At 52.2% G+C, this 23,866-nt stretch overlaps 3 protein-coding genes across 4 annotated transcripts; 1 reads left to right on the top strand and 2 right to left on the bottom strand.

The window, feature by feature from the left end:
• Window positions 1-1,486: 1,486 nt before the first annotated feature.
• On the bottom strand, window positions 1,487-2,907 carry Gpr152 (G protein-coupled receptor 152). Its single transcript, XM_027944591.3, has one exon. It carries the CDS (start codon window positions 2,867-2,869, stop codon window positions 1,562-1,564), a length of 1,308 nt encoding a protein of 435 aa, XP_027800392.3. The 5' UTR covers window positions 2,870-2,907; the 3' UTR covers window positions 1,487-1,561.
• Window positions 2,814-9,800, top strand: LOC114099656 (calcium-binding protein 4). The gene is made up of 6 exons (XM_027944019.2): window positions 2,814-5,219; window positions 5,596-5,626; window positions 5,707-5,850; window positions 6,881-6,990; window positions 7,298-7,445; window positions 7,540-9,800. The coding sequence occupies exons 1-6, from the start codon at window positions 4,740-4,742 to the stop codon at window positions 7,566-7,568; spliced, it is 942 nt and encodes a 313-aa protein (XP_027799820.1). The 5' UTR covers window positions 2,814-4,739; the 3' UTR covers window positions 7,569-9,800.
• A 1,174-nt stretch (window positions 9,801-10,974) lies between these two features.
• On the bottom strand, window positions 10,975-15,586 carry Tmem134 (transmembrane protein 134). Of its 2 annotated transcripts, XM_027944377.3 has the most exons (7): window positions 15,343-15,586; window positions 14,427-14,491; window positions 13,870-13,959; window positions 13,681-13,757; window positions 11,583-11,627; window positions 11,417-11,470; window positions 10,975-11,343 (listed from the first exon to the last, which is right to left on the bottom strand). In XM_027944377.3, the coding sequence occupies exons 1-7, from the start codon at window positions 15,514-15,516 to the stop codon at window positions 11,261-11,263; spliced, it is 588 nt and encodes a 195-aa protein (XP_027800178.2). In that variant the 5' UTR covers window positions 15,517-15,586; the 3' UTR covers window positions 10,975-11,260. The 2 variants fall into 2 exon arrangements, with proteins under 2 accessions (XP_027800178.2, XP_071472110.1); XM_071616009.1 differs by lacking the exons at window positions 10,975-11,343; window positions 11,417-11,470; window positions 11,583-11,627 and adding an exon at window positions 11,635-13,049.
• Window positions 15,587-23,866: the final 8,280 nt, after the last annotated feature.

The following is a 23,866-nucleotide window of genomic DNA, read 5'->3' as shown; positions in this document are numbered from 1 at the left end:
CTCTGGTGTCGCCACCATGGCCACCCATTTATGGCCTTCCTGTGCAAGGGGGTCATTAATGGCCACAACCAGCAGCCCTGCAGGGGCTCATCCACCCTAACTAAGGCTAAGAGCGAGCTAGGAACCCCACTCCCAGGGCAGCACATCAAACGTCATCAACACTGTGCCTTTCCCTGAGGGCTCCTCAGCTGCCGAGTCAACAAGCCCTGCTAATGGGACAGAGTCGGGGAAGAAGGGAAGGGAGGGGACTCGGAACCCTGAGGGTGGGGAGAAACAGGTGGGTGGGAGAGGGTGGGGAGAAACAGGTGGGTGGGAGAGGGTGGGGGGGATGAAGGGGAGGGGGCAGGGAGACCTATGGCACTTTTGCTTTCCCTGTGGGGTCTCAGTGGAAGGGGAGGAGCTGGCTGGCCCAAGGGCTCACCTTTGCCATTCCTGGGACTACTGGTGCCCTGAGCTCTGAGCCCTTTGGACAGCCTCCTGCCTCTGCTCTTGGGCTCGGATGGGGGGAATTTGGGGCCAAAGTGAGCTGTACCTGCAGCCCTCACAGAGAGGAGAGCTGAGCAGCCCTCCCTGGGGGTCGGGGCACAGGTGGATGTTAGTTGGACCCTTGAACAGAATCCGACCTTGAAGTCCCCTGGAGCAGGCCCAAGAGCAGAGGTGGCTATGTGCTCTCTCAGGCCACTTGGGTGTCCGCAGCCTAGGCTGTTCACAGAATCCTAGGTCACTCTCCTGCCTGCCTCCTCCCATTCAGCCCCGGTCCCTGTATGCGGGAAGGAAGAGGACACCAGCTCACCGAGCCCTTGCTGAATGCCAGGCTGCTGTGAGTGCCTTGCACGCTTTCTCATTTAATTCTCACAAGAGCTGATGAAACAGGAGCTAAGAAACAGAAGTAACTTGTCCCCCATCACCCAGTCAGGCTGTGGCAGAACTGGATTTGAATCCAGGCTTGGTAGCTCTTGCCTCTTCTCTGCCTGCCCTGTGAGGGGAAATCCTGCACCAGCCTCACTGTCTGTTGGAGGCAGGCAGGAGATTGGTGGAGAGGACTTGGCTTGTGGGCCACTAAGGCCTTGGGCCCTGCTTGGAGCCACAGGCTCATGGAGGAACTCCCTTTTCTGCAGGAACTTTTCCATTTGGTGTCCTTGTGTCCAGGCTGGAGGACAGGACAGAGGAGGACAGGGAGTGAAGGATGAAAGGGAGATCTGATTGGACCCAGGGAAGTCCCCCTGTTATCTTCCTCCAGCAGGAACAAGGCACAGGGGAAACAGGTGTCTAGAGGTATTGGAGGACAGAACAATTCACACACCATTAGCTGTGGCCTAGGGGGTTGTTGGGTGACTATGTGTTGGAACAACCATGGAAGGGCTTGGTGTGCCCAGGGTGGGGGACTCACAGTGAACTCTCTGGGACTTTCACATGCTTTGTTTCACTTCCCCTCCTTCTAGGCCCGAGGGACTCGGAGGGAGTTTTTAGTGTTGAGTCCTTCATGGCGTCCACCATGGCTGGTTCTCTGGCTCCCTCTGGCTCTTCCACTGCCCTGGAGGGCCTGGACTTCCCTAGACCCTCACGTGGGACCTGTGCTGGAGGCTTCCTCTGGCGGGGCACTGCCAGGGCTCTCTCCCTCAGGGACAGCCTGTGTGGCTGGGTTCCCAGAGGCTCCCGAGGTGGGCCCTGGGGATGGGCCAGGGGAGGCTTCATCACAGCGGGTGGTGGCCAAGCTGGAAGCAGAGGCGGGGGTATGAGCCTCAACCACTGGCTGTTCCTGGGCCACAGCATCCGACCGTGTCTGGGCCGTGGGGCTCACCTGAGGCAGGGCCACGGCATCCAGTCGTGGCTGGGCCGCAGCCATGGGCCCTGGCAGAGTCGGGCCCTCAGAACCCACTTGGGGCTGGGGCTCAGCTGGCGTGAAGCTGCCTGGCTGTTCCTCGCAGAGAGCGGCTGCAAAGGAGGAGAACACCGCGTGCAGCAGGGCCCGGAGGTCGGCACTGGCCACGAGGCAGAGGAAGGGGCTCAGACAGCTGTTGAGCAGGATCAGGTAGTCCGAGTAGACCAGGGCCTCCCAGAGCAGGTACCCGGGGTAGAGGTCCCACAGGAAGGCCAGGTAGAGCAGCTGTGCCACCTGGTAGGGCAGCTGTAGGACCACATAAGCTGACAGAATGGTCTTGGCCACGCGGGCAAAGCCATGGCAGGCAGGGGGCCGGGGCTGGTGGCGGCAGCAGGTCCTGCAGGCGGTGGCCTGGGTGAGCGCGTGGCACACCAGCAGCAGGAGGAACGGCAGGAAGCCCCCCAGGATCTCGAGCATCCGCAGGGGCAGCTCCTCACTGTCCCAGAAGTCCAGGCAAATGACCAGGTCGTACCACCAGACGGTGGCCTCAGGGAAGACCAGCCAGGGCCCACTGAAGAGTGTGGCCAGCACCCAGACCCCAGCACAGACCCACAGGGGCAGACGGGCCGGGCGGCGCCCAGGGTACCAACGCGGGCACAGTGCCAGCAGGCAGCGGTCCAGGCTGAGGGCTGCCAGCAGAAAGAGGCCGGAGGAGTAGGACACACCCCACAGGAAGTAGTAGAAGCGGCAGGCAGCTGTCCCCAGTGGCCAGTGCCCCCCATGCTGGATCTCCAGAATCTGAAAGGCTGCTGCCGCCAGGAACAAGAAGTCGGAGAGGGCCAGGCTGAGCAGGAGCAGGGCCAGCCTCGTGCCCGCCCCATGCCGGGCCTGGGAGCCGGCCAGCCACGCCATCAGCCCGTTGGCTGGCAGCCCCAGGAGCAGCAAGGCCACTAGGAAGACTGTGTCCCAGCCACCCTGGGGGTAGTAGTCCTCATCGTCCAGTTCTGTGCGGGGCGCACGGCCAGTCATGTCCAGGTTGGCTTCCATAACAGTGTCCCCAGTGTCCTGCTGGACATGGACTGGGCACCTGCTGGATGAATGAAGGCACAGATGACTGAGTATGAGACACAGGACATGTGCATCTCCCTGCCAATCACTGTCCCTCCCTGATCTTGTCCTTGAGTAGTCATCTCCTGCCAGGGACACCTCATGTAGTCCTCTTAGGACCCATTTTATAGATGAAAGAAGGTTCATTGAGTTAGTGAATTGTCCAAGGTCATGGACAGGAAGGAAACTACCAGAACTTAAGCCTCTGACCATGGAAACCATGAGTCCAAGCAGACCCACAGAGGCTTTCAAACACTGAATCTTTTTTTTTTTTTTTGGGGGGGGGTACCAGGAATTGAACCCAGAGGCCCTTAACCACTGAGCCACGTTCCCTGACCTTTTTATTTTTCGTTAGGAGACAGGATCTCACTAGTTGCTTACAGCCTTGCTAAGTTGCTGAGGCTGGCTTCAAACCTCCCGCCTCAGCCTCTCAAGCTGCTGGGATCACAGGTGTCTGCCACTGCTCCAGGCCCAAATCCACTGAATCTTGTCTCAATAAAACATAGTTGAACTCCTATATGAACTAAAAGGACACTGAAGAGCACCCCCCCCCAGGGTTCCAGGGGACAGAGTTTGAAAACCAGTTGATCGGCTCTTCACAAGATCCCTTTATGCTTGATTTTTCTGGGGTTCAAGTGTTTAAAATTCCAAGAGGGGGAGGGCTCTGGGTGTCAAGGACCCATAGGAGTCTAAGGCTGGGCAGGCAGCCCCTCCCTGCATGCATGCTGCTCAGGAATTTGGGGCGAGGTCTGAGCCTCAGCACAGGCAGCTAGGGGACCTATCCCAGGAGCAGTGTGCGGCTCTTCAGCATCCTCTGCCCCCCGCCCCGTGCCCTTTCCTGCTTTCTAGAGCTCAGGCGCAGGTAGCTCTGTTTGTCTCCTGGAGCTACTAGAGAGGGGGCTTTGCAGGGTAAGGAGTGGGGAGATGCAGTTGGGGGCACCCAGGTTGGGAACTCAAAAGGCCTGTGGTCCCCACCGCACCTTCTCCAGCCAGTGGACAGGAGTGAGCATTCCTCTGAGGTGGTAGCTAGGGGACAGACCAGATGCCGGCTGGGCTGGATTCCGCCTGGGGCCCACGGCTGCAACCACTTTAGCCCCTGGCTTCCCCACACTTTGGAGCTCTTCCTCTGCAGACCCCTATTGGACCAGAATCCTGGGCACCCTCCCCCAGGGCCCTGGCCACGGTGCCTGGCTTACCTGTGAGATGCAGGCAGCAGCTGGCCGGAAGGAGCAGGGCGTGCCTGCTGCCCAGCAGCCCAGCCACCCACCACCCCACGCCAGGGCCCGCTGTGTGGCACTCTGTGACATGAAGGCGGGCAGGCAGGAAACCCAAGCTGAGAGGAGATCAATCATTCATGGGACGGCTCTCCGGGAAACCCTAACCCTGGCCCAGTAGCCAAATGACCAGCCAGGGCCCCCATCCTGACAGGGCCAGACGACAGCACCATGCCTGGGCCCCTCCCGCAGGCTGTCAGCCCCAGAGGATACAGCTCCACTGACACTGCACCTTGGCCCCTCTAACCTGGCCCCTCTTTTTGGTGACACTTGCTCTCTGTTTCAGCCAGGATGTCACCTCGTAGGGGCCCCTGGGGGCAACTTATCACCTCCTTTCCCACCTCCCCCTTGCTCGAGTCGCCATCTCCAGATGAAGAACTGGGACTAGGGGTGTTCAACAACCCGGTTTCCAGCTGCAACATGGCAGAACTGGAGTTGGAAACTAGGGGCAGCCACATGTCCTGCCCCTCTCTGCTGAGGACAGTTCTGGTGACCAACCTGGCATTACCCTGGCCACCCCAGGGCAGAGGGCAGGGATGAGGTCCTGGGCCGCCTGCCTACTCACCCTAATCCCCCTCAGGGCCCATCCCAGGCGATCAACTCTAAGGCTGGGGGTGCGTAAGCAGCTTTATGGGTCCCAAGAGCCAAGGGTGCTCAGGGACGCTGTGTTCCTGAGCCCTGCCATCCCTTCCTACATGGCCACAGAGCAGAACCCCCAGAAGTCCCCTGAGGGGGTTGTGGCCCCTGGCAGTGGTGCTGAGGGGGCCCCCTTGACTAGGAGGAAGAGCAAGAAGGAGAGGGGACTCCGAGGGTCCCATAAGGGCAGCTCTGGTGAGCAGACTTCTGTCCAGGGCCCTGAGGCCCCAGGGAACAGCAAGAATCCTTCCAAGACTGGAGAGGGGCAGGGGGGGCCACCTCTCACATCACGCCGCCAGTCCCATCGACATCGCCCTGACCCCCAGCAGGATGCTGCTCAGAGGACATACGGGCCCCTGCTCAACCGCATCTTTGGGAAGGTCAGGGGCCTGGGCAGGGCGGAGGGTCTCGAGGATGTGGGTGGAGATTCCTATCCCTTGGGGTCAGCCCTCCTGGCCCCTAAGTACCTGGGCCCCCTGCTTCTTCTGCTCCAGACTTGGGGTCTCAGGCCTGCTGGTGCAGTGGGCAGAGCCAGGCTTCAGAGCTGGGGCTCTGTGGAACCCACTCAAGGTGCCAGGGGCACAGAGTAAGGGCTCTTTGCTCCTGGGACCCTCGGGACTTCAGCTGCCTTTGCCCCTGGGTGGTGGTGGTGGAGGGTGGCCCTGCCCAGGAGCAGGAGCACAGGCAGGAGCTGGAGGAGGAAGGACAGACAGAGCCGTGGCTGGCCCCAGGGACATGCTGGACTATTGCCCACAGGACCGTGAGCTGGGCCCAGAGGAGCGGGAGGGTAAGTGTCTCTCCTGACTGTGGGGGTGGGGAGAGGTGTCCCTGGGCCTGGCCACCTGGCATGACCTCTCTCCCTGACAGAGCTGCAGGCTGCCTTCGAGGAGTTTGACACTGACCGGGACGGCTACATCGGCTACCGGGAGCTGGGTGCCTGCATGCGGACCCTGGGCTACATGCCCACCGAGATGGAGCTCATCGAGGTCTCGCAGCACGTGAAGATGCGCAGTCAGTGATGGGCCCTGCAGGGCGGCGGGTGGGAGCCTGCCTGGCGGTGCCCAGCTCAGGACAGCCCTGGTCTTCAGGAGGATCACAGGGGGAGGGGGGGAGCTCCAAGAGCCCGTCAGGGGCCGTGGTGGGTGTGAAGGAGAGCCTCGGGGTAGCCACAGGACCACATTGGTCCCATCAGGTGTGGGGACACCAGGTCGGCGCTGCAGCCTCCTGGTGAGGGGAGCGGGGCAAGGGTGGGAGGTGGGTGATCCAAGAGCGTCGTCTGGGGCTCAGGCTGAGGAACCTGGCCTCCGGATACTGCTGTGGCCTCTGCACACCCTTGTTCCTTCCACCTGAGCCTGCGCTGCCTCCTGGCCTGGCTCCTCCTACTGGGTGATGCCGGTTGTCTGCAGGGACTAGCCGCAGCTCCCTCTCTCCCACCCTGCCATCCTCCCCATTCCTTGGGGCAGCTGCCTGAATTGAGGTCACCTGGAATACAGTCTCAGGAGGCTCAGGGAGGCCTGGTGTGACAGTGCCCTGGCTGCCCTGTGACTAAGCGCTGTGAGGTTATCATTGGCTGCTTTGTCCTGGGGCGATACCAAGTCCCTTCATTCTGGGATCTCTGTGGGTTATTTTCTTGCAGTTTCCAAAACAGGCATGTGATTTGTGACTGGTGTGTGCGCGCAGGGCTGTGCTTCCTCCTCTCCCCCAAAGCTGTTATTTGGCCACCGGTGCCTTATAGGATTGGCAGCATCTTAGAACCGAGGGACTGCTGGGGGAGGGAGGGGCTAAGCTGCCCAAGGCCATGCATCTCAGCAGCAGAGTCAGGGTTTGAACCTGGCTGCTCTGCTCCAAACCCTGGTTTCTTTCTCCCATACCCGGGTTCTTCACAGAAAGCAGAGGCAGGGGACTGAGTTCCAGCTTCCCACCCCACAGTGCCGGCATGGGATATGCCCTCCTGAATGCAGAGCCTTGTGTGGGGGGGTTGCACCCTCCCTTTTGATGTCCCATTTGGGGCCAGATTGTGACACTGTGTCTGGGTCCACAGTGGGTGGCTGTGTGGACTTTGAGGAGTTTGTGGAGCTGATAGGCCCAAAGCTGAGAGAGGAGACGGCACACATGCTGGGGGTTCGGGAGCTGCGCATCGCCTTCCAAGAGGTGTGGAGGTTGGGTGGGCCGCGGGGGGCAGGGCTGGACAATGTCACTTCTGGGAGACTGGTGGCCTCAGTCTTCAGGATGAGGCCCAGGGATGTGCAGAGAGGGCTAGGCTCATGTGCAGCTGGAGGCATGAACTATAGAGCCTTCCAGAATCAGGGTGCCCCATCTTGGCATGGGAGGATGGGAAGGTTGGGTGGGTGAGGTAGTGGTGGAGGTGGCATCTTGCCCATAGGCAGTGAGTGGCAAGAGTGGAGCTAGTAGAGGGGAAGCTTAGGGTGGGTAGAGCTGAACTGTGCCTGGACCCTAGTTTGACAGGGACAAGGATGGGAGAATTACAGTCACAGAGCTGCAGCAGGCAGCACCGCCTCTCCTCGGGGAGTCACTGGAGGGTTCTGAGCTGGATGAGATGCTCCGAGACATGGACCTCAATGGGGACGGCACCATAGACTTTGATGGTGAGTCGCCTCCAAGTCACTCCTCCTGTCCCTCCAGCACCCAGGAGGATCCCACTTTCTGGACAGGCCCAAGCCCCATCCCTCTCTCCTGCAGAGTTTGTGATGATGTTGTCCACCCACTGAGACCTGGGGCCCCAGACACCAGCAGGGCCTGGACTGCACACCCTCCCCCCTACGAAGAAGCTCCAGGATGGAAGAGACCCAGAGGCCCCCCAGGACCACACACCACCAGGGAGTCTGCTTGGATGTCTCAGCCACCTTTATGCTCACCTACCCCTGCTGGAGCTGCCTGGACGAAGACCTGCCCTCAACTGCCCATCATCTCCACTGTGGGTGAAGTTTGGATCTCTCCCAAACCTGGGCACAGGCAGTGTCCCAGTAGGGGGAAGCGTTAGGGGATCCCCAGTAACATAGTGAATTGAGAGGGTGGCTGGATCCCGCTCATTCCTAACATATATAAAATGTCTTTTTAAAAAATGGACTTGAAAGAAGGGGATGACCCCAGTTTCCAAAGAAAAGAGACCAAAGTTTGGCACCTGGCTAGAGGCTTGGGGGCCTGGGCTCTAGCACCCACGAGTGACAGAGACCCACGCAAGTCTGCAGGCAGGGGCAAGAAATGAACCTCACAGATACATTCCAGGGTCTCAAAGGGCTGCCTTGTTCCTGTCTCCACCGACCAGTCTGGGAAAGTGGCAAGGATATTTAGGGCCTTGTGGGGAAACAAGTGATCCTCAAGACAGAGGGGCAGGGACGATGGGGCATGTGGACATGATGATGCTGTCCTAGAGAAGGCTAGGTTTGTTGGTTAGCATTAGACTCTGTTGACCACTTAAGGGAAGCCATTAATACAACAGGAATAGACTGTTCCACTCAATACTCAGATCAGTAGAGGAGGGTAGATGAGGAATTCTTGATTAAACCAGTAGAAAGTTGGGATAGAGGATGAAAAAGGCAAAGAAAAATAAAATACATAGAAAATATTAAGACAGAAAGTAGAAATAATCCTTTAAAAATCAATTATTACAATAAATATAAATACATTAAATTTGTTAGTTTAAAGTCAGAGAGTCCCAGTCCCCAAAGAAAGTGCTAATGGTGTGGGGGTCTGGCTTGTGGTAGAGTACTTGCCTGACATGTGTGAGGCCCTGGGTTTGGTCCCCAGCACCACACACAAAAACAGAAAAACAAAAAATTAAAAAATATTAGGTTGTTTTTCTTATAACTCATCAAAAACAACAGTGTTTTAACCTGGGTAGAAATTTGCTTGCTCAAGAAAAGTCTATAGGTGGACCCCAACTGTATATATTCTTCAAGGACCCAGCCTCCTTCTGGCTGACTGCTCTGCCATCCTTAGGGAGTGCCCACATTTGTTTGTTTTCCTGGTGGCAGGATGGAGTCAGGTATAAAGGAAAAAGAGGAAAAGAGTATGAACAATCTGGCTGGGCACAATGGTACACACCTGTAGTCCCAGCCATTTGGGAAGCTGAGGCAAAAAGATTGCAAGTTCAAGACCAGCTTCAGCAATTTAGCAAGACCCTGCCTCAAAATAAAAAATTAAATTAAATTAAAAAGGCCAGAGATGTAACTCAGTAGTCAAGTGCCCCGGGGTTCAATCCTCAGCACCTGCGCCTCCCTCCCTTACATCCCAATAGACAGAGCTTATCACATGATACACCTAGCTGCAAAGGGTATTGGGAAATGTAGTCTTTACTTGTAAGGTCATGTGCCCAACTAAAAATCAGGGGTTCTTTACAAGGGCAGAGAGCAGATACAGAAGGGCAGATCTCAGATTCTTCCCCATAGGTGAGTCAAGGATGCAGAAGACACACTCAAAGAATAATGACAAGTGGAAGGCTGAAACTGATGGCTCAGATAAAAGATTTACCAGGAGAAAATTAACCAAAAGAGAGCTAGTTTAACTATGGGAAAATCAGATAGAAATGAGCTATGAGGCAGAAGCATAAGGGATAAATGGCGTCATGATTCACCAAAGAAATCTATATGTTCCTATTAATGTCTTCAAAAGAAATTATGTGCAGTATATATTTAGAGTTTAGAAGTATCGCTATTCACGGGCTGGGGCTGGGGCTCAGTGGCAGAGTCTTGCCTTGCATGTGTGAGGCATTGCATTAGATCCTCAGCACCACATAAAATTAAAAAATAAAATAAAGGTATTGTGTTCATCTACAAATAAAAAAATTTAAAAAGAAGTATTGCTGTTCACGCAATTTGGGTTGGATAAATTAACCAGAAAAATATACACCCTAGGCTGGGGGTGTGGCTTGGAGGTAGAGGGCTTGGCTGGCATGCACAAGGCCCTGGGTTCCATCCCCAGCACCATAAGATTGTGACTGTGTTGCCTACCTGCTCACTGAATAGGTTTTGTAATTTTTCTTCTTTCCTATATTTGTTCTAAGATACTTTTCAAATTGCAATTTTATGTGAGCAATCTGATAATACTGTGGGCTTAGAATCTGTATGTCTTGATTTTTTTCTAGTTTTTAATCTTACAAAACTATTGGTCCATGATGGATTAGAAATGTAAACTGGTCCTTGCCCACAGCTAGTTTGGGAACATTGTTTAAAGAGTTCCTTCATTCAAAGGGGATTGAGGGTGGGGGGCCTGGGTGGGCCAGGACAGCAGGAGTAATGGTGGGGATCTGGGTGCTTATTCATTCAACAAAGGTGCAGGACTCTAAAGGTGTGCGCTGTCCTGGTGCTGCAGACTCGGGCAGGTGGGCAGCCCCTCACTAAGCACACTCATGTTTAGTTTGGGGACAATACACTCCTCTAGCTTATCCTTAGGTTGGGAGGTAGGGGACACGGGCCTGGTTTCCTTCTCTGGCCTCTCCCCAAGTGTCACGGAAAGGTTCCTGGGCCCAGGGCGCTGGAACCCTGGCTTATGTTTCTAACTGTCAATTAGCCTTGTAAGAACACGATGAATGGTTGCTATGAGCTTAGATTTTAGGGTTAAGATTGTGTTTCTTGGTTCCTAAGGTTCTGAGATGCTTTGATTTTCCAAAATTCTGGGATGGTCTGTTTTTAGCATTCTGAGGTCTTTGATCCCAAGGCTCTCTGTCATGAGGCCCTGCTTCCCATGCCCTGTCCCCTGGTTCTCCCAACCTCTGGGGCTGGGAAGTAGGGCGATGGACCCAGGGGGCTGGCCACTGCTGCCTCATGGCCCACATTCAGGGCTGGCTGTGGCGGCCCAGGGCCCAGAGCCAGCTGGAACGAGGCTAGCAGCCTCCAGTACAGGTGCTGGTGCTGCCTCTCTGGGCAGACAGGGTGGGCTGAGTCTGCTCAGGGCTGGGACCAAGGAACACTGGAACTGCCACTTCCAAGCCCAGCTTTGCCCCCAACATATTGTGACTTCAGGCAAGTCTCAGAGCATCAGGATCGTCCTGGCACATCATCTGGAGGTCGGTGGTTCTAGAAGCCCTTTAGTCTAGCATCAGGCCTTTTCTCAGCCTTAGTGTAAGAGGCCATGGTCAGGCTGGCGGGCTGGGCCAGGAAGAGCAACTATCCCTGCTGGAATTAATGATCCTTTTATTAGCACAAAATAACATCGACTCAACACTCCAGGGCCTGAGAATAAGTTAAGGCACAAAGCAGGCAAGGGGTGGCGTTCCTAGGCCCAGGCCTGCGCGCCCCACACTTCCTGAGCAAACTCCTGGGGGTCTGGGGTTGGGAGGGTCCCAGAGGACCTCTTCCCTTGAGAAGAGGCGCACAGGTCGGAGGAGCCTCCGCGCACGCGAGGCGGCGGCCCGGCCTCGAATCGCAGGCATCGACCGTCCCGCCAGCGTCCCGCCAGCGGCTCACTTCTCGAAGTAGGGCAGGTAGAAGAACTGGAAGCCCCGGTGGCCTTTGACGGCGCAGTAGATGAAGATCACGTGGTAGACTGCGGGGCGGGGCCTGTCAGTGCGAAGCTCCGCCCTTCCCCGCCCCCGCCCTGCCCTGGCGCCCGCTCGCACCTCCTGGGACCAGCAGCAGGAAGCCTGGCACGAAGAAGATGGCGCTGGAGACACCTGCGGAGGGAGGCGGGCAGGCTCAGGGCCCTCACTCTGCCGAAAAGTGCCCACCAAGGACCCACGGGCGTAAGGCCAGGGCTGCTGCCTTCGGGTGGGAAGGGGCGCTCACCTGGCGAGGGGGCCGCCTCCAGTCCCACGCCGACCAGGATCAGCGCTGCACACAGATGGCCGCGGGGTGAGGGCGGGACTTCCACCCCCACCCCACAACCAGGCTCAGGCCGAGGAATGGTGTCCCCCGCCTGAGCAGATGCCCCTGGGTGGAGACCCTCCCCAGGAAGTTCACCAAGTTCTGTCTTCAGAGCAGGGCACTTGGCAGGCCCTGCGGAATGTCTGTGAAATGAGTTTGGTGTGACCTGTCATTCTGCTAATACTTAGGGGACACCTCCTGCATGCATGGTACTGGGAATTCCCAGGCGAAAGGGAAATGAGGTCTCTGCCCTCATGGCCCTTCCTTAGTGAAGGGTCCAAGGAGAACCTGAAAGCTATAACCCAGGTGATCGGGATATGGTGGGGGAAGAACAGGGCAGTGTGGGAATCCAGAGGAGTCCTGCTGGAGCCAGCCAGGGGACCAGGGAGAGGGTTCCCGGAGGCAGTGACATCTAAGCTGAGCAGGGGTGGCAATAGCAATAGCAATCACAGTTAATACTTAAAGATCACTTACCAGGCTCTGCCAGCCACTGGGCTAAGTGTGTTACATGCACTGCCTTATTTAACTGTCACCTTGACCAAATGAGACAGGTATAAGATGAAACTGAGGCACAGAGAGGGGAAGTCACTTCCTCTGGCAGCAGGTGGAAGGTGGAGGCTGGCTAACTCTAGAGGCTTTGCTGGGGGCGCCATTCAGGCAGAGAGAGAATTCAGACAGGGGAATAGCACAGCAAAGGCTCAGAATTTGGAGGGAACTAGGCTTTCTAAGAGCTTCTGGCGTTTGGCAAGACTGGACAGGAAGAGCGCAGGCAGGAGGGATGGTAGGGCTTATAGCACCAGGTAGGGATACGGACTTTGGTGGAAGACAGTGCGTTTGGGGGAAGGTGGAGAGGTCATGCCTAGGTCTACTTTTCAGACCCACAGTCCTCAGTTCCCACTTAGAGGATTGACAGAGGGCAGGGTACAGCAAGAGAGGTGGTACAGCCTGGGGCTTGAGGGCCACCATGGACTGTTGCCTGCTTTGTGTATGCACAGAAAGCCTCAAAAAGTGGTCCCCTCTCTCTCCCTGCACCTTGGCCTAGAGCTGCTGCAGGCTCTGCCCTGTTTTTCTAATTTCTTCAAGGGCCCTCTGTGGGTTGCTGGTGGCCTCCAGGCCTGGCAGTCACAGATGTGGGCTTAAATCCCAGCTCATCAACTTGCAACCTGGGCAAGGCCCTTCACCTGCCTGACCTGTGTCCTTATTTCCAAAGCTGGGATGGCAATGATGCTTGCTTTGCTAGGTTGTGGAGAGCGCGCCAGTGGCCAGTGCCATTAGTGCCCAGTGTGCAGTGGTGATGGAAAGTAGCAGCTCTCTCCTCTGCACTCAAACACCTGGAGCCGGGCCAGGCTTTCTGGCCAGGGGGCCTGGCTGGTGGGGGCTTTGACCTTCCTGGAAAAGGGAGGGAGGAGGAGCCACAGTGACTGCCACCTTCCTTATGGACCCCTTATGGCCATAAGGAATGCTGGATCCTTTCTGGGAACCCTGCCTCCTCAGCCCCGTATAATGAGAAGCCTGAGATTCAGAGACATTTGTCGGTGAGATCCGCCTGCTCTGGGCCTCAGTTTCCCCATCTGAGCAATAGGGGTGGAGAGGAGTTCTGATCAGTTCTCAGACTTCAGAGAATAGGCAGTGACAGAGTTCTGGATCAGGGTGGCAGACACTCAGCATCTCTGGCCACAGGGTCACCCATATCCCTGAGCACATTCCCCTACACAAAGTTCTGGGCCCTGCTCTCTCTTTCTGTGTGACCTCTGAAAGGTAGAAAGTAAATGTGCCTTTAAGTAGACCCAATAAATGGTAGCTGGTACAGGTTCCATTTCCAGCTCTATGTGTGATTTTCTCGCTGAGTTACCAGGAGCCTGGGCCTGCCCATCACAGGCCTCAGTTCCTCACTGTAACACGGGGAGGGGTGATGGAAGCTAGCTGTCTCCTCGGATGCTGGGAGGTCCAGTGTACCAAAGGGAAGCAGAGCCTTCACAGAAGGAGGGAGGGGAGGCAAGGGCACCCTCAGGGCACTCACCTGTCCCCAGCAGCAGGAGCAGGAAGGAGGCCAGCACAACCCGGAGGTTCTTCTGGATCAAAGGATGTTTGGTCCAGCTGGACGGCAGGAGAGCAGGATGGGTGTGAAAGAGGCAAAGGGTGGGGAGGAGAGAGCCAGGGCTAGGGCTTCAGGCACTAGGGGACTGGGCTCAAGTGAGCAGGGTCTCACCTGCAGCAGGAATGGTAGGTGTGCTGGGTGCTGTTGCTGATGGTGCTAAAGGACCACTGGGAGCTGCGCATAGATGTTCCGCCAGAATCCCTGCAGGTGGGGGGAAGGGGGAAACAGGGAATCCTTTGGGACAGGAGTCCTGATGAAGAGTGTGTGTGTGTGTGTGTGTGTGTGTATGGCAGGCACTAGGGCTGGCCTCTATGGGAAAGAGGATCCTGAGCAGAGATAAGGACAAGGAGGAATTCAAGGGCTGGGGGTTTCTGCAGGGCTACCTGATAGGGGAAGATGGGATGAGAGGTCATGACAGGTGACCTATGGGAAAGTGGGGGTCAGACCTGTCAGATAAAGAGCCTCGTAGGGTTGGATGGGTGAGAATGCAAACTATAGGGTGACCAGCTGGACAGGGAACCCCACAGGGGAATGGGGCTAGGAATTTTTCATAAGACTGAACACAGCAGAGCTGTGTGTAGTGGAGTGGGGGGCTGGGTAGATCCCTGTGGACAGGAGCCAGATGCATGGGGCTTGGGGAATGGGGTGGGTCCCCACCTGGCCCTGACCTGGTGCTGACTCCCCCATCCGGTTCTGGCGAGGCCTGGGATCCATCCTCATCATTCTCCAGGTTCTGTTCCAGAACACAGGGTTCAGGGGGGTTGCTGGGCTCAGGCCCTTCCTGATTTCTCTCTTGGAGAGAAGGCAGCCCACACAGCTGTTGGCCTGGCTGCCTGGCCGCCTAGCAGCTGCTCTCCTGGCCCTCCACCCTCCCAGTAGAACGGGTTTGATGATTCACAGAAACCGAAACCCAGGTAGAAGTGGGTGGATGCTGGGGGCTTTGGGGAACAGGAGTCGGCAGAAGTCCCAGGGGTAGGGGATCTCCCAAGTTTGGGAGACAGGGTAGAGCTCTCAGGATGCTATTTCAGGGGCCCATCATGGAGGCTCCGGGTGTAGGGTGATAGGGAAAGAGAGGCCTAGAGTTCCCGGGTTTGGGGCACAGGAATCTGGTTCAGGTAAAGGATCCAAGGGCTGTTGGAGGTTTCGGAAAATGAGGATTTCCAGTTCAGTAGGAGACAAGGGGTGGGCAAAGACAACTCCTCATGTGGGTGGGGCCTCAAGCTCTAAAGGGGTGCAGGTTCCTTTTAGATCATCCCGCCTAGGGCTCAGGTTGATGCTCCGCATATGGGCAAGGTTTCGTTGATACAGAAGGTTCCCCAAACCCCGCGGGGGAGAAGGGTCGGTCCCCAGGATGGGTGGGGACTCCGTGCGGTTCTCCACCGTGGCCGCGGGCTCTCCAGCGGGCTGGGGACCTAAATCGGAGTGGAGAGGGTCTGGACAGGGCTCTGGATCAGGAGTCACGTCCGGGGAGCGGCCTCCGCTCCGGCTGGGGCCTCTAGGTCTGGCCGGAGCTGCGTCTCTCCAGGGCTCGGCCGGGGGTCCCGACTGGCCCGGAGCAGGGGTGAGGTGGGCCGGGCCGTTCACCTGGTAGCGCAGCCGGGACTGCTTGTCCTCGTCGGCAACCTCGAACCGGGCCCGGCGCTCGAAGTGCAGCGGCCCGAAGCGGGCGACCCCGCTGGACTCGGGCCCGGGACCCGCGTCCTCCAGGGACAACTCGAAGGCATCATCGATGCTGAACTGGGGCCGGGCGGCGCTCATGGCCGCCTCCGGCTCAGGAGCCCTGCGCCGCCGCCATCTGCGCCTGTCAACCCCGCGTCGCCGCGGCCCCGCCCCCGCCCCCGCATAGGCCCCGCCCCGCCTCGCCCCGCCCTGAACAGGCAGGACCTACGGAGCGCCGAGTGCACTGAGGGCGGGGCCGCTTCCTGCCCGGAGCTGGGCAGGCCCGCAGCGCCGCCCAGAGGCCGCCTCGGCGAGTGACAGCCGGGCGCGATCCTGGGGCCTGACACTGGCTCAGAGGGCCTTGCATGCCCCAGCTGCCCAGGGCCCACAGGCGGCCTTTTGCATCCCAGGAGCAAAAGACAGGAGCCAGGGAGCTGTTTTCCCACCTTGCTCACCACGGCCCTGAGTGGAAGGAGTGTTCTTGCTATTTTGCAGATGTGGAAACTGAGGCTGAGTTTACGTTTCTTTTACTGTCCTCCAGTCCAGTCTCCATGCAACAGCCAAAGCCATCTTTACAAATGTGTCTTTTTCTCTCTGTATGTTATTCTTAAATAAAATTTATTTATTTATTTATATTATGGTCTGGGCATGTAGCTCAGTAGAAGAGCATATGCAGGCCATGGGGTCAATCCAGAATCCAAACCAAAACCAAAAGAATCAGAAAGAAACTTTAAAAAGTAGGCTAGTCAATCTCTCCTCTTATTGTAGTTGAATAAAATCTGAACGCTTGATTAGGGTACACAAAGTTCTGAATGCCTCGGTGCCTGTCCACCTCTTCCACCCTCCCCAAGTCCCCCTCTGCCCCTTCCACATCCCGGTCAGCCACACTGCACAGGCCAAGCTCATGCCCACCTCAGAGGCTTGCACATGCTGCTTCCTGTGCCCAGTGGCACTTAACCTTGCTCCTCTCACAGCTTTTGTTATCTTCATCCTTGCTCAGTCGTCACCTCTCAGAGACTGTCCCCAACTGTGCAGTCTTTAGTCAGCTTTGCATCACGTATCGAATTCCATTAATTCATTTCCCCTTCGTGGCTTCTCATCTTCCCTCTTACCTCCCTTCCATCAGACCACAGCCAATCCTGCCTGGCCTGAATGGCACATGGCGAATCTCCTATGTGAATGTGCTTGCAATTGACAGACATGGTGTCAGCTATCAAGCTAATTCTGCCACTTAATCTTCACATCTTTCCACTCACCGGTAACGTTTTCCATGTGCATCTTGTTTGTTGCTCCTAGTGGCTTGCAGGTTACAGCACATTGAACTTCTGGGGCTTTTATTATCCGCCTTGCCCCTATGGTGATCACACTCAGGTTGGCCTGACGTCCCCATTACACACACCGCTGACATGAACATCTTCTTTCTGCCTCTTTAGATGTGGGAGAGCTCTCCTCGGGCAGGACTCCAGGTCACAGGGCACATGCCCTTGTGATTTCTTGAAGCTGGCAGATGCTCTCCTGAGTAGCCATGGGTGTTGATGCACACACCTGGGTGCTTCTAGTTTTCTCTTATCACCTGTTGTCATCCAGCTTCCTGGGCCGGCCAGTCTCCTGAGTTGCAAATGGTGCCTTATTGGTTCCTTCCTTCTTCCTCCTTCCTTCTCTCCCTCTGTTCTTTCTTTTTTTTCCTCTCCTCTCTCTCTTCCTGTGTGTGTGCGTGCTGGAAACTGGACCCACTGAGCTACTTTGTACTTTTTGAGACAGGGTCTTGCTAACTTGCAGAGGTGTGGACAATAGGCTGTGCCCTGCTGGAGTTACTCCTTTTTTTTTTTTTTTAACTTTTGAAGTTGTAGATGGACAGAATGCCTTTATTTGTTTATTTTATGTGGTGCCAAGGCTCGGACCCAGTGCCTCACACATGCTAGGCAAGTGCTCGCCACTGAGCGACAGCCCCATCCCGGGAGTTACTCCTTGATATAACAGTGTTCAGGCTGTGCCTAAACCAAAGTTACTCCACTTTGTAAAGCAGTAGTTTACAATATGTTGCTCCACTTTGAGTCCAAGGGCCAAGGTAGAATGACTCTACACCATATTTGTACAAGTAAAGAACCATCATCTGCCCGGCACAATCATAAAAACACAAATTGATAAATAACTTATTGGTGCCAACTTATCAGACAGAATCAGGAACACCTGGACCTGTGCCCATGCCAAATCACACCAGGAACACTGAACACAGGAACTTGTCAACCTCATCAGATGTGACCCCATCACCTCTGACCCATAAAAGAAGAAGCCCCCCAAGAATGGACACGGCAGCAGCCTGTTATGTTTTTAGATATGAGGTACCCCCCAAAAGCTCATGTGTGAGACAATGCGAGATAGTTTAGAGGTGAAGTGACTGGGGTATGAGAGTCTTAAACTAATCAGTGCCTTCATTCCCTGACACGGATTAACTGGGTGGTGACTAGGCAGGTGGGGTGTGGCTGGAGGAGGCCGGTTCCTGGGGGTGTGCCGTTGGGACTTAGGTTTTGTTGTAGTGAGGACAGCACACGCTCTCTCTCTGCTTCCTGGTGCCCTGTCCCCAGCTGCTTTCCTCTGCCACACACTTCCGTATGGTGTTCTGCCTCATCTCAGGTCCTGAGGAATGGAGCTGGTCATCGATGGACTGAGACCTCTGAAACCGTCAGCCCCCAAATAAACTTTTCCTCCTCTAATTGTTCTTGTCAGGTCTTTTGGTCACAGCAATGAAAAAACTGACTGAAACACACTCTGACCCCATCACCTGGTCACTTGTCATGAGCCTTGCCCAGGCAAATCGCCACCGTGATGAACCTCTGTTTCTCTTGGGCTTCCGCTTAGGGTGTTTCTGTTGCCTGTGAAGACACGGCAGGGGCCCCCGCCCAGCTGATCTCTGCCTGGACAACTCTGTGAGCTGCTTAGTTAAAACCCTTATCTGGGGCTGGGGTTGTGGCTCAGTGGCACGGCTGCTTGCCTAGCACGTGAGGCACTGGGTTCGATCCCCAGCACTGCATTAAAAAAAAGTAAACAAAATAAAGGTATAAAAAATATTAAAAAAACCCCAACCCTTATCTGACCACCTACAGGGACTCTTTGCTCTCTGCCTGTGCTCTTGGCAGAGCAGCCTAGAACCCTAAGAGACTTGAGTGTTATAGACATTAAAACTTAAGAGTGGGATCAAAGAATCAGTGATTGTGTGGTTTTTGACTATTAGATGACCTGCAAGTACGCAGTGAACTGCCACCGATGAAAGTGGTGTAACTTGTGAATTCATTATATTCAATAAATTCTGGCCGGGCGCAGTGGTGCACGCCTGTAATCCTAGTGGCTGGGGAGGCTGAGACAGGAGGATCAAGAGTTCAAAGCCAGCCTCAGCGAAAGCAAGGCACTAAACAACTCAGGGAGACCCTGTCTCTAAACAGAATACAAAATAGGGCTGGGGATGGGCTCAGTAGCCAAGTGCCCCTGGGTTCAATCCCCAGCACCCCCAAACAAACAAACAAACAAACCCTACATGTGGAAAGACACAAATGTGTTTGCTCTACGTTGATGCATAGCTTGCTCGGGAGACTGGCCTCAAACTTGGGATCTTCATGCCTCAGCCTCCTGAGTCACTGGGATTGTAGGAGTGGCTTCTCTTCCTCTTCTTAGAAGAAAAAAAAAAGGAGGAAGAAAGTGGTGCTTTATTTTGATGGGGGTATCTGAGGACTGAAGACGTAAGGCAGTTTTCAGGCACTTACCATTGAGGTTGCCTCCTCTGTGAGTTGCCAGCTCACATCTTTGTCTTTTTTTTTTTTCCCCTTGTGGTCCCTGGCCTTTCTCCTGCTGGTTTGCAAATCGGTGCATATATAATTATTAACCCTTTGCAGTTTGATTGTTATTATTATTTTAAAATACTTTTTTAGTTGTTGATAGACCTTCATTTTATTTATTTCTATGTGGTGCTGAGAATCGAACCCAGTGCCTCACCCATGCCAGGCAAGTGCACTATCACTGAGCCATAGCCACAGCCCCTATTATTATTTTTATTTGTTCCACTTAGTTGTACACGACAGCAGAATGCATTTCAATTCATTATACACAAATGGAATGCAACATTTCAACTCTCTGGTTGTACACAGTGTAGAGATGCACCATTTATGCAATCATACCTGTACCCAGGGCAATGATGTCCATCTCATTCCACCATCTTTCCTACCCCAGAGCCCCTCCCCACCCTCCCCTTTGCCCAATTCAAAGATGGTCCATTCTTCTCATGCCCCGGCTCCATCATAGATCAGCATCCACTAATCAGATAAAACATTCGACCTTTAGTTTTTTGGGATTGGCTTACTTCGTTTCTCTTAGCATGATATTCTCCAACTCCATCCATTTACCTTAAAATGCCATAATTTTATTCTCTTTTAATGCTAAGTAATGTTCCATTGTGTACATATACCACAGTCTCTTTATCCATTCATCTATTGAAGGGCATCTAGGTTGGTTCCACAGTTTAGCTATTGTGAATTCAGCTGCTATAAACATTGGTGTGGCTGTGTCCCTGGAGTATGCTGATTTTAAATTCTTTGGGTATAGACAGAGGAGTGGGATAGCTGGGTCAAATGGTCCAAGTTTAAATATAGGGAGCAAAAGATTACTTCAAGAGAGATATAGACCCTTCAATAGATGAATGGATAAAAAAAATGTGGCATTTATACACAATGGAGTATTACTCTGCATTAAAAAATGACAAAATCATAGAATTTACAGGGAAATGGATGGCATTAGAGCAGATTATGCTAAGTGAAGCTAGCCAATCCCTAAAAAACAAATGCCAAATGTCTTCTTTGATATAAGGAGAGTAACTAAGAACAGAGTAGGGTCGAAGAGCATGAGAAGAAGATTAACATTAAACAGGGATGAGAGGTGGGAGGGAAAGGGAGAGAGAAGGGAAATTGCATGGAAATGGAAGGAGACCCTCAGAGTTATACAAAAGTACATACAAGAGGAAGTGAGGGGAAAGGGAAAAATAATACAAGGGGGACAAATGAATGTCAGCAGAGGGGGCAGAGAGAGAAGAGGGGAGGGGAGGGGAGGGGAGGGGGGATAGTAGAGGATAGGAAAGGCAGCAGAACACAACAGACACTAGTATGGCAATATGTAAATCAATGGATGTGTAACTGATGTGATTCTGCAATCTGTATATGGGGTAAAAAATGGGAGCTCATAACCCACTTGAATCAAAGTGTGAAATATGATATATCAAGAACTATGTAATGTTTTGAACAGCCAACAATAAAAAATTTAAAAAAAAAATTAAAATAAATAAATAAATAAATAAATTAAAAAAAAAAAAAGAGAGATATAGAGACTCTGGGAAAAAAAAGAAAACAAACCAGAAGTCCTTGAAATGTTTGTTTTTTACAGTCATTTATGTTTCCTTATTTTCCTCCCAGCCTTTATCTCCTTTGTCTAAGGAGTTTTTGGTTAAAGAAAAATTGCTCCTTTTTTTGTCTTTTTTTTCCCCTGAGATGAGGTCTTGCTACTGGGCTCGGGTTAATATCCAACTCCTAGACTCAAGGACTCCTCCTGCCTCAGCCTCCTGAGTCTCGGGGACTGCAGGTGTGCACCATCTCATCTGTAGCCACTCCTTTTTATATGGTCAGATCTGTCAGGCATGTGCTCCTGGAGTCTTGCTTCAAGTGTTGCCTTGCAAGGTCACAAAGCCTCAGCTGAGGCTCCTCCAGCTTCTTATTCTACTGGCCTCATGGTTTACTGTCCAGAAAAGTATTGCAACAAAGCCTTTCAGACTGGCCCTGGAGTCAAGCCTTCTGGGACTGCAGCTCTCCTTCTCACTAGTTTTGGGAACTTTGAAGGCTGGGATAGGGAAGGTCCTGCATGTGAAAAATCTGGTACACCCAAAAACAAACAAACAAACAAAAAAAAAACTCAGCAAGCCAAGTAAAATTTTACTGCATTACTTCTTTTTAAAAATCAAATTTAAGACAAAAATTCATGATGAACAAATTATTGAAATTTTTAAATAAGATAGAATTGGACTTTATGCAGATCATCCTGATTGCCTGGGCCCTAGTCCCGGCCCGGCCCTGCCCTGAGCTAATTACATGATTTTTCTGTGCCTCAGTTTCTTCACAGGTCAGCTGGAGGTAAAGACAGTGTTTCTCATAGATTTAATTCTTTACTTTAGGACTAAATGAGGCATTACTTTGTAAGGAGCAAAACACAGAGCCTGGCAATAGTGTACTCAATCAGTGTTAGGAATTCTTATAATCGATACTGACATTGATCCTTAGCCCTATGGATTCTACTTCTGAATAGGATGCAAAGAGGGATTCAGATTTCTCTCAAAGGGTCTTGACCAGTTGTCCCAGAACAACAGCCCAACCAGTTCTTCCTGCTTCTGGATTGTGGCCATCTTAATCATAGATCAGCTATACTGTTGCTCACACATATAGCTGTTGTAAACTCTTTTTGGTTCCTCCGGGCCATTTCTCAGCCAGTATCTTATGATTTTTATTATTATAGTTTTGCAACTTGGTTTAATGTGGGAGGGCAAGTGTCCTCTCTGACCATCTTTTTTTCAAACGTGATCTGGCACTTTAATTTTTCTATAGAAATTTAACAAAAATTTTCCTAAGTTCCTAAAAAGTACTCCTAATTATTACTGGGATTTCATTGCATGATTTCAAGAAAATAACTTTTTTTTTTTTTTTTTGGTGGTGCTAGGGATTGAACCCAAGTGTGCATGTGAGGCAAGCACTCTACCAACTGAGCTACATCTCCAACCCCAAAATCACATCTTTTGATGTTAGGTTGTTCTAGTCATTTACAACAAGTTATTTTAGTAATTTATGTCATTATGTCCTAAAAATGTTTTTTTTTCTCCAAAAAAGTTCTGAATTGTGTTTTGGTTTCCTAAATACTTTATGGGTTTTGTTGTTGTTGTTAATGATATTTTATTATATGCATACATGCATACAAATGTGTGTGTGTGTGTATTTTTTTTTTTCTGGTGCTGGAGATTGAACCCAGGACCTGGTACATATTAAATACATGCTTTCCCACTGAGCTGCACCCCCAGCCCCTATTTTCTATATATTTGAGTTGGTTTCTGATGCTCAAAGCATTGTTAATTATTGCTAGCTTATTTTGTATTCGGGTAACATTGCTGAGCTCATTTGTTGGTCTTTAGATTTTTTGTATTTTCTATGTAGACATAATTTGCCAATAATGTCAGTTTGCCGTCTTTTTCTTGGCCTATTGCTTTGGCCATGGATTCTAATTCTGTTCTACAAGGCATCATTGACAGAAGGATCTTGAAGAAGATGTGAAATACTGTTATTCTATCATAAATTGTGTATGGCTTTTATCAACTCCAAACAGTTCCTATGAGTTTTTATGATAAACAATCATAAAACTTCAAACGCTTTTTCTTCATATTTTGAGATAAGCATAGGCATTTTTTCATTTAGTCCACTGATGTGATGAATTACTGTAATGGATGTTCCTAATGTAGAGCCATTCTTACATTCTTGGAATAAGTTCTACTACTTGATCTTCACACATTTTTTGGGGGGGGAGGGGTGTCTTTTCATGCATCACTTTGGAAATATTTATTCTTTTAATTCATTTGTTCTAATTAGTTATACATGACAGTAGAATGCACTGACACATCATACATAAATGGAGTATAACTTCTCATTCTTCTGGCTGTGAAAATATTGTTCTTCATTGTGGTAAAATACACAACAAAAATATACCATCTTAACTGTTTTTAAACATACAGTTCAGCGTATTCACATTGCTGTGCAGCAGCAGCATATCTCCAGAACTTTTTCGTCTTGCAAGATTGAAATTCTATACTCATTAAAAAAAAAAATGACTCTGTTCCCTCTCCCTTTTTGTATCTATGAACTGAATACTGAGACCTCCCTTTCCTTATCTATGAACTGAGTACTCAGAGACCTCCTACAAGTGCAATCACACAATGTTTTCTTTTGGGACTGATATTTCGGCTGAGCATATTGATACACTGTTATATATCCTAATGGATTTAATTCGCTTTTTTTTTTTTCTTTCAGTACTTTAGGGATTAAATCCAAGGTTTCCCATCTGCTAGGCAAGTGTTCTGCCACTGAGCTGAACCTTAGGCCCTGAGCTTAATATTTTCTTTATTCTGCATCTGGATTTATTAGTAACATAAGTGTATACTTTTTCTTGCCTTGTGTGCTTATCTGGCTCAGGAATCAAGATTCAACCAGCCTCAGGTTGGTGCGCTTTCTTTTTCTATTTTCTGGAACAATTTGCATGAGATACAGATGATTTTTTTGCTCAAAATTTGATATAACTTGCATATAAACTTTCTGTGTGGGTAAAACAAAAACAAAATAAAAACCAAGCATGTCTTCCCCCACCTCAGAAGTCCTCCGTC

The sequence above is a fragment of the Marmota flaviventris genome, chromosome 9 (genome assembly GCF_047511675.1).
Source record: "Marmota flaviventris isolate mMarFla1 chromosome 9, mMarFla1.hap1, whole genome shotgun sequence".
Taxonomy (NCBI): domain Eukaryota; kingdom Metazoa; phylum Chordata; class Mammalia; order Rodentia; family Sciuridae; genus Marmota; species Marmota flaviventris.
This window is presented reverse-complemented; position numbering and strand designations above follow the sequence as displayed.